The sequence below is a fragment of the Telmatherina bonti genome (genome assembly GCF_933228915.1).
Source record: "Telmatherina bonti genome assembly, chromosome: 22".
Lineage (NCBI taxonomy): Eukaryota > Metazoa > Chordata > Actinopteri > Atheriniformes > Telmatherinidae > Telmatherina > Telmatherina bonti.
This window is the reverse complement of record NC_136631.1, coordinates 9,018,034-9,027,961: the sequence shown is the minus strand read 5'-3', so window position 1 is coordinate 9,027,961 and position 9,928 is coordinate 9,018,034. Positions and strand designations below refer to the sequence as shown.

At 40.7% G+C, this 9,928-nt stretch overlaps 1 protein-coding gene across 1 annotated transcript in view; it reads left to right on the top strand.

Moving 5' to 3' along the window:
* The first annotated feature begins 736 nt into the window (after positions 1-736).
* The window catches only part of sobpa (sine oculis binding protein homolog a), a 56,219-nt gene continuing 47,027 nt past the window's right edge, over positions 737-9,928 (top strand). The window contains exon 1 of the mRNA XM_079262120.1: positions 737-1,013. Within this exon, the coding sequence (XP_079118246.1) occupies positions 918-1,013 (96 nt within the window). The 5' untranslated portion in view covers positions 737-917. The remainder of the gene's footprint in view (positions 1,014-9,928) is intronic.

Here is a 9,928-nt window from a genome sequence, read left to right as displayed (position 1 = left end):
AGAATAACAGATAACACTTGTGGGAAACATTATTGATCATCTTCTTGAGGGAAAAAAAAACTCCTGCTGCATAAATCCGCTGCAGAACTTAATCACATTTAAGCTGTTTCTTCCAGGTGCGTGGGGTCACATTCCCTCTCTGCCTCTTGGGACCTCTACCAGGTCAGCCTCCTTAATGCCCTTGCCTCCTTTTAGCTTCAAACTGACCTGTAAAATCAATGTCTACATGTTTAATTTGCACAACCTGTGGGCTTATATGTGCTGTACATGTTAGTTGGGGATTTCCAGGAGTAAAAGACTTCTTTAGAAGACATCAGGTGATCCATGAGGCGTCTCTAATCTGTGCATCACAGCCTTAACTTCTTTGACGTGAGGTTTGATTTTGTGGTGTGAAATGACAGAAGCAGCGTGGCGAGCAGGACTGGATGTTTACTTTGAGCAGCTCTAAACTCCCCTGAAGAGGCTGGATGGTTTCATGGGGAGGGGGGCACCTGTTTGCTGCTTACAGACCGTCACAGAGGCAGCGGTGGTAAGTGGATGTGGCTGCTCTGATTGCGCTCCACGGGAAAGCGAGAAGAAATAGCCCACCTCTGATCATCAGCGCGTCATATAATGTTTCAGCGGACGCCCCTCCCCCTGTCTCGGTTCCCCCCCCCCCCCCTCACTCAACCTCTCATTTGACTCACAGAGGCGGCTCACCACTGGCGCACGGACCGCGGAGGACACGGCCAGAAGATGGCTGACTTAGCCGGGCACAGCGAGCCCTCGGCGGCTTCCCCAGCGTCACACGGGTCGCTGAAAAGCGCCAAGACGTTCTCCGTCTGGCGACTGTAAACAGCTGCCTCTCAGCTCACGCCTCCCCCCCCCCCCCTCCTCCTCCTCATCGCAAATATTGACAGAAGTATCACAGAGAAAACATGGCAGAGATGGAAAAAGAGGGCAGACCTCCGGAAAATAAAAGAAGCCGCAAGCCAGCTCACCCGGTGAAAAGGGAAATAAATGAAGAGATGAAGGTAAAAAAAAAAAATGTTTGGACTGTGCCCAGCTGCATGTGATTACGCGTGGAGTGCTTGTTTGGAGAGCATGCATGCGCGTTGAAGCTCTTAACTAGACGTCCTCTGTGGATGATCCTGTAACACCTACGTGGAATTGGAAAAGCAAACTTTGATTTATGATTTTTTTTTTTTTTTTTTTTACTTCCTTTTGTCACATGCGCGCTGGAGGATGCCAGCCGGAGCGGCAGCGCGCCTTGCCAGCACGCCGCCTCGCACAATGGATGCGGCACAGACACTCTTCCACTGCTAAGTTGCGGGAACAGTGTGGCATAATTTAGCCCTTTCTGTTCCCTGCCTTTCACGGCTCTCCCAGAGTTAATGGAAAATCCAGCGCGTCAGTGAAGGCGTCAACAGTGCGTCTACTACTATTAATACTATAGTACGGTACGGTGCGAGGGAGCAGCCGAGGCGCATAATTAGCTCATCAATGGGTTGGGGTGGGGGGGGGATACTCGCCTATCCGTGATGCTTTTCTGGGTCTGCGTGGGATTTGCGTGTCTGTGCGTGTTTATGTGCGAGCTGACCAGCTGCCCAGAGGCGTGCGATCCAGATGTGCGTGTGTGAGGCTTTACGCACACTGTCCCTCGTGTTGGGCCTGCGCGGTTCCTCCTTTCAGCATTAATCCCCACGTTGTTTCGTTTACTGTGTGGTTTTTTTTGTTTTGTTTGTTTTTGCTTTTTTATTCCAGTCTTGACTCTGTGCACGTTGTGACATTTGAGCTCCATGCGGTTCATTGTGGAGCATGAGAGGGTTGCTGGCGTTTTTGTGTGAGTGTGTCGTTATGTGTGTGCGTGTGTGAGGCAGACCGCTTTGTCTGCATCTTCTCATTGTTTGTACACATTTGGCTGGAGATGCAGAGGCAGCCGGCTTTTTTTCTGCTCTGTTTTCCAGATGTATTACTTTATCTTCATGAGACGGGTGGTCATGCAGGTGATCACACCGAGAATAACTGCGTGGATGGAGATTTTTAGGTGCTGATTGTCAGCGGGAACAAAAAGGAAATCTGGAATGAGGCTTTTTGTGTGTGTGTGTGTGTGTGTGGAGGCTTTCAAAAAGCAGCTGCGATCATGCTTCTTGTTTTGTGTTACTGTAAAAAACAGGAAAGGATGAGTATTTTATTGATAGTGATATAGATGCTTTGTTTGTGTGCTGCTTTTATTATCTCAACTAAACTACATTTCAGTGCATCAAGCCTGGGCAGATGCCTCCGGTCCTGATAGAGTTGTCCTTGTTTGTTGCTCAAAAATATGCAAGACGTTTAGAGGAAGTCACAGATTTTTCCATGAAGAAATTGGGACAAGATAAGTTGACCCATCCTTAGGCTGTCTGGTCCTGATGAGAGGGGATGCAGGCTGATGGGAGGAAGGGAGTTACTGTGTGGAAGATGTCAGGCAGGGTCTCTAAATGTAATTTTTTTTATAATTCTGTGTGGCATGTATGAAAAAAGTGGGCAACAAGCTTATTTACAAATGAGAAATTTCCAAATTGTAGCACAATTCCAGGTTCGATTTTTGTTATTTCTATAATTTATACAAAGAACATTCATCAGGCTGAGATCTGTTTGAAAAACCACATAAAAAAAATCACACCAAGTGTCTCCTCTGATAATTCATCACACTGAAAAAGTAATTGCATGATGCCACTCATCACTCAGAGATGAGGTTTTATTTTCAGGTCTGCGGTTTTTTTTTACTCTTAGATGATAGATTTTGTGACATCGGTCATCGTTCAGAATTCAGGGAATTGACGCGTTTTATAAAATGTTTTGAAGAGCTGACATGCCAGTTAAACATCTCATTTGATGGACGCAGCAACATTTGTCATTATGTCTTTCATTTTCTAATTATCTTTCATTCTTTTTATTGTGAGCTGAAATAAGCATTATTTCTGTGCAGATGTCCTACAAACTGATGATGTATGACGTGTACAACTCTCTTACATGATATTTGTGTGTTTAACCTTTACATGTAGAAATATAAAATTCCTTTTTCCAATAAGACTCTTACCAAGATAGGTAACAACTTTGATCAGCAAAAATATAACAGTTTACTTAATAAAAAATCATTTATTCAAAGCACAATATGACTAAAATGATAAATATCTTTAATAGATATTTTTATTAATAGAATATTTAATCACCACAGTCATTGCAAGTCAAACCGGGGAAGAATAGTTTTATTAAAATGAATAAAAAAAAAGACATATCTGCCTCCAATATGTTCAAAGTTAACTGGAATTTATTCAACGAACCTGAGTCCTTGAGATTCAGGAGGTTGTGCAGCTGTTTCCAAGCAGAATGAGCAGCATTTTTACCCCCTCCACACACACACACACACACACACACACACACACACACACACACACACACACACACACACACACACACACTAAACACAGTTTAGTTCAGGCATGGAGGGCATGGATAAAAGGAATGTTTCTTTGGGATGAAGATAATAAAGTCTTGTACTTTTCTTAACCCTTTAATGTTAATGGATTTTATGAGAATCAATGAGGGTCTGCACGGTGGCGTAGTGGTTACTGTCTCACAGCAAGAAGGTCGTTGGTTCGAGCCTCAGCTGGGGTGATGCTTTCTGTCGTTTCTGTGTGGAGTTTACATGTTCTTATAAACATGTATATGTGGGTTCTTTCCAGGTTCTCCAGCTCCTTCCGACTGTCCCAAAGACAAGCTAATTAGGTCAATTGCTTACTTTAAATTGTCCCTAGGAGTGAGCGTGACTGGTTGTTTGTCTTTCTGTGTTGGCGATGGACTGGCAGCCTGTCCAGGGTGTACCCTGCCCAGTGGTTCTTGCTGGGATAGGCTCCAGCTTCCCCGCAAGCCTTAGTTGGACTAAGTGGTAAAGAAAATGAATGAAAATTAGTGGGTTTTCATTAATGAATTGTTGAGATGACGCTTGATGCCATGTAGTAACAATTTGGAAGACGATATTGATTTTTGTCATTGTTTTCCCAAACAAACCGGTAAGGCAGATTGATTTCCACAAGAAGGCAGTTTAAGGGTTAAGGGCATAGTTGAGGAAATAGCTGTGGGATGTAACTGTTTTAGGGCTTTTAATAAATCTTAATGCTCTGTGTTAGACTCCAGTCTAGTCTGTAAGGGTTGTAAATATGTAAATAACATCATCAGCACAGACAGAAATGGTGGTAAAAACTCTCATTTTGGCTTAAAAGACATGAAGCCTAGACTGTAATTTAAATTTTCTTTTTATTTATTACTGCCTGCAATCTGTAAAATAGAAATACTCATCAGTTTCTATTACTAGGCTTTTGCAGTGGCATTCTGAACCAATCCATGAAACATAAAAAAAGTCATAAAAAGAGAAATCAAGAACTTCAATTTTACATTTGAGAAGGTTTAGATTTGTTTTTTTCGCAATTTAGAACAATTTTTAAGAACCAAAAGTTTAGCTGTTGCTGACAGGGAGCCTGATTACGTGTAGATATAGAGCAGTAAATAATTCCATCGTCAGCATAAAAACGAAACAAACTATTTTCCCCCCTTCATGCAGACAACCTGTGATTAAGTTTTAGGAAAATGTGGTGGTTAAGAGTGCAAATGCCATCCATGTGGATCACATTCATGTTGCAAAAAGGTGTTTAAACTCTAAACAAGTCATTTCAGTTTCCAAACCCAGCCAGGAACTGCAGAATGGCTCACGGTCCTGCTCTAAGAAGAATGTGTCTTAACCTACATATTATTGTTTTCCAAACTTAACCAGGTAAATTAATCGCACAAAGGGGAAAATGTCATTGTAGATGTGATATGTTGATCTTGATGTCACTTCAGAAAACTAGTGTGCATAACTGCACCAACAACCTGCCGTCCTTCCTCCTGTAAGGCTTAAACATAAGATTTATGGATGACGTCTTCTCCAATAGGGTTCAGTATTAGTCATATTCCCCTCTTGCAGCCTGCAGGGGTGATACCTTATAGGAGGTCTTTATGAGTCATATTTAAAAGTATAAACAAATTGTAGATGCTTGTTTGAATTTAAGGACGAACCACACTGAAATAACTAGAATGATTTAATTGTGACACCAGTTTCTCCATTAATGCCAGGGAAAGTTACCAAAGCTGTGGTTTAAAGGTCAAAACCCTTCAAAACAGCTAAATAAGGTTTAATTGTAGCTTGTTACACCCTTTTCGCCCCCTGGACACTCGCTGCTTGAACTATAACCTTCAGGTAGAAGGTATAGATCATTTAAGATGAAGACAAACAGATTTAAGAACAGTTTTTACCCAACGGCAGTCATCATTTTTAATACTGCCAATCATAGATGATTGAGTTGGGGCAGCAGACGGTACACTGTGGTGTTGTTTGTGTATTTTTTTTATCTTTATCTTTCTTATATTATGTTTTTTTTTTAATGAATGAGGCATAAACTTAAATGTCACTTTAAATTTCGTTGTACTTGTTGCAATGAGAATAAAGTTGATTCTATTCTATATTCTATTCCACGTGATCTTGTATTCATACAGCATCACATCACAAGCCAGTCCAGTGATAGAACCCTTCTCAAATTAATGAAATCAAATGAAGAGAAACTGGTTTAAAACTCATGGATACTGCTGAGATCAATGCATTAAGACAATTAAGGAATTGTAATTGGACAAAAAGCCTGTAAACCTGGACTAAGTATTAAAAATAAATCTGGCAGAGCTGCAGTTAATTAACATTACACCAGGGTTGCATGATGGTCGCCTCCCCTAAAACAGTAAATCCTGTGAATGAAGTTTGGTGTATTGATTTTTATATTTTGGTTTGTTCACTTTTCCTCTTTAGATTCTCTCATCTTCAACATGTCAGACCAGAGAAAAACACTCACACGCAGACACACAATGTGCCCTTGTGAGGGGATCATACTCCTCTGAAAAACTAAACAGTCTGACAGTGTTTCCTTCATCTGGCTGCTTAATGTGCGCCACGGTAAAATAAGCCCCGGTGAGTAATCAAGGAGAAGCAGGAGTGGGCATGGCGGGGATAGGAGAGGCTGGAGAGTGGGCTAAGAAACAAGGGGAGAAAGGAATGTATACAGCACTGGGCTGGCTAAGCTGTAAAAACTGTAACTTGAGTGTCTCTGCTGGATCAGATATCAAGGAAAGTAGAGGGGGAATGAAAGCAGAGGAGAGGGAGAGGCAGAGTAGGAGAGAGGCAGCAGGGGAGTGGAAAAGAGGAGGAGGTGAAGGGAAACTTGGCGTGTGGATTCGGGAATTTTATCACGGTGTTCTGTGACCTGCTCTGGTTTCTAACCGCAAGGTATCCGTTTCCTAACATCATCATAACCACAAGCCCTGCTGGCCATGTCTGGGTCTCACTGGAGGGAAACAAGAGGGAGGACTGTGGTAGCAGCAATTTTACAGCTTTTTTCTGATAAAATAAGAGTCAGCTGTACACATCCTGACTAGTCATCCTAAATTAATTCAATTAGAAGAAGCTCTGTAAAACCACCATTATGGATGACTCTAAAAAGAACAAAATGGTGATGATTTGTGTGAATTAAAACACCAACACATCAATTGCATGTGACACAAACTGTAGAAAACACTAGAAGACCATTCACAGCAAAGAAAATTAGCTCTACATCAACTCCAGTCTCACCAGAAAAGCTTTAATGGATAAGTTTGCTTGTTTTTTTGTTAAATTTGGCAATAGTAATGTTCCCTTCTACTAATCTTTTCTGTTTCGTAGATTTAATGAGGAATTAGCAAATAACAAACATATATAAAAATATATAAGTCTGGAGATTTTCATAAATGTCTACATTAGGGGTGGGAAGATCGAATTGAAAAATCGGAAATTGGGATTTTTTTTCTTCACAATTTTAAAACAGATTTTTTTTGTTAAATTTTTTTTTAAAAAATTTAAAATTTAAAATATATTTTTTAAAATAAATAAAATGAATGTGCTATAAAATTTTTGTTATTTTTATTGTTTTTATTGATCTTTTTACTTGTCTTCTTGGGCATTATAGCAGCATAATGATGGTCTGGCTACTGCGTTGTTTTTTTCTCATTGAAATGAAGAAAAATGACGAGCAAAAAAAAAAAAAAGTTTTATACATTTTTTTTTGGTTTTTAGTCCACAAAAATCAGCAATATCGGAGAATTGTAAGAAATGCAATTAAAATCTAATCGGTACCCAAAAAATCGGAATCGAATCGAATCGGGACAAAAGCATATCGTCACAGCCCTAGTCTCCATATAACCAGAGGTGGTAATTCCTGGTCCATGTTTTTTGATCTACTTGTACATTCAGAACAGGCGTTTTCACGAACAGGCTCGTTTTCCTGGCAAATAAACTCTGCTTATCAAATTCAGCTGGTTTGGTGACTGGTCAGAACAGCTGCCGCACAGGACTTTCATTTTCTGGACCAGGAATTTCCACCTCTGGGTATAACCATAACCCAAATTTTAGCTCCTCACTTCCAATCAACTCAAGTGCAAAGAGGAAGAAAAAGAAAATGGACTGAAAGTTGTTGCAAGCTGCATCTGTTATAGGGAACCGAGAAAGGAAAACCTTTATTACACATTTTGGAGTGAAATCCATGCTGTTATATACAAGGATGATTAAAATCAAGCATTTATGATCTTTTAAATCTAGTTGTCACCACTCCATGAGGCTCCACTGGGTCCCTTTCATAGACTGTATATGAAAGATGGACGGAGCCTCCAAGGAAGCCTGTGTGGAAGTGCATAAAACTGCAGTTCCCCCTTCATCCACTGGGGGCTGCAAAACAGAGCAAATCCCCATCGACTCCCGTGTTAAAAAAGACCAATTTCACAGCAGAAATAATCATGTTTACAGCCTGGTTCAAAAATCCATTTTAGGTTTAATAGGTCAGGTTTACCTTCATGACAACTGTGGGGGGAGTGAACTTTTTTCCAACTCGCCCATTTAAAAGTAATTTAATTTCGAAGTTTGGCATATTTAGGGGCGTGTCCTTTTGATTAAGTCAGAAGAACGTAGAAAAACCGCGGTTTTTAGCCGGTCAACAACGTGACTTAGCTTTAGCCCGCTTACCTCCGTTAGCTGGTTATTGCCTGTTATCTCCGAGTTAACTCGGTTAGCTCATAGCTACAGGGAACTCGGAGTTCGCTCGATGTCAATTATCCACCATGACGCTCACAGCCCTCCTCTCAGCTCCACCTCTTTGCCCATAAATTTATTTTCCAGGTGAGACGACACGCATGCCTCTGCCAAGATGGCGATGGTAGGAACCGCCCACCGAGCTTCAATTCAGGTCTTTAGAAACCGATGGATGACATCACGGAGGCTCCGCCCATCTCTTTATATACAGTCTATTGTCCCTTTGCAGCGTCCCAACAAGTCCCCCAACAAACAGGTTGTTCATACACATAATAGAGTCTTGAAAGTACCCGCCCCCCCCCCCCCCCCCCCCCCTTCCAAGCTGCAGGTATATGATATGAATAGTAAGGATAGGAGTTAAACACATTACTTACAATTAATTAATTACAGAAAAATTAACATGTAAAAGAAAAAAAATAACCATGGAACGTTTATCATAGCATGATTTCCTGGTACACCGATTACATCGACGCACATGTTTAGCCATTTTCCAGACCCCTCTAGTGAGTTCAACAAATCTAGCAACATTTTCTGGTGATATTGAAGACATTTGGTGAGTAACGTGAAAGAACGTGTAATTTACCCTCCGTTAGCAGCAGTGATTGCCAAATAAGCTCCTCCCCCATTCAGAAGAACACACTGGAAGCTTCGCACAGCATCCAGCTTCCAGCTGCAGTCAGAGCTGGAGGTAATGATCCCCTCTCTGCTGCATGACCAGACGGAGGTTGCCACTGATTGGTTTACCGTCAGATATTAATGCCTTCTAATGAAGAGTGTGGAAAAAACTGTTTAAAAGCTAAAAGTACTGTAAAATGTAACAGACTCTTAAACAGAAAACAACTGGAGTTAAACTAGGAGTCTTTTTTTTTGCTTGTTTGTTTGTTTTTTTTAACTTTTAGAAAATTAAATGCATTTTCCAGACATTAAAAAAGCTGAATTTACAATGTTAATATCTGTGTCTATTATTTCATTAAGTATTCCATTAATATCTATTTAAATAGTTAAAAACTGGATTTTGGGGGCAAATATTGTTATGCAATTAAAATGCAATTTATTGAGATGAATTAATTAAAAGCCTGTGATTAAATGATATTTTATTATTCAAGTCCTACCCATAATAAATAGATAAAAATCACAGTTATGGTTTACATATATCACTGCCATCACCATGACCACAAGAGGTTGGATATTCTTTTAATGCAATTGTCAGCCAAGGTCCTTCAATTTCGTTCATCCTGCAGGTTTTACATGTTTCCCTGCTCCAACACAACTATTCCAATTAAATGGATCCAACAATTTGTCAAGTCCTAATCAATGACCCATGCATTTGAAGAAAACCGTGTCCGTTGACCATGGACAACCTAGATTCAGCTTACTGACTCTGCATGGGAACGAATCAATCTCTATACCAGACAATGAGGATGATTAGCAGAATTCCATTAATGCTTGTTTCAGTTAAAGATCTACAGAATATACGGTAGACCCTCGTATGTTTATGCATGGAAACCATCAGTACAACCCTCAAACATTGGCCAGTTCTGAACTCTATCTGCACCTGCGAGGAATGCATCTATTCCCTTTCGGATTGCTAGATCAATGGAATCAGGGATGACCATTTCTTGCCTGGTGTTGGATCTAGAGTCCTGCTTCTCATTCCCTTTGTTGCTTGCAGGGAAAAGTTGAGAGAAGTCCAGCTAAGTGACAGCACAGAAGCCAACCCATCAAATCACATGACTGTGCTGTTCACTGTTGCTGCGCTTCCCAAAC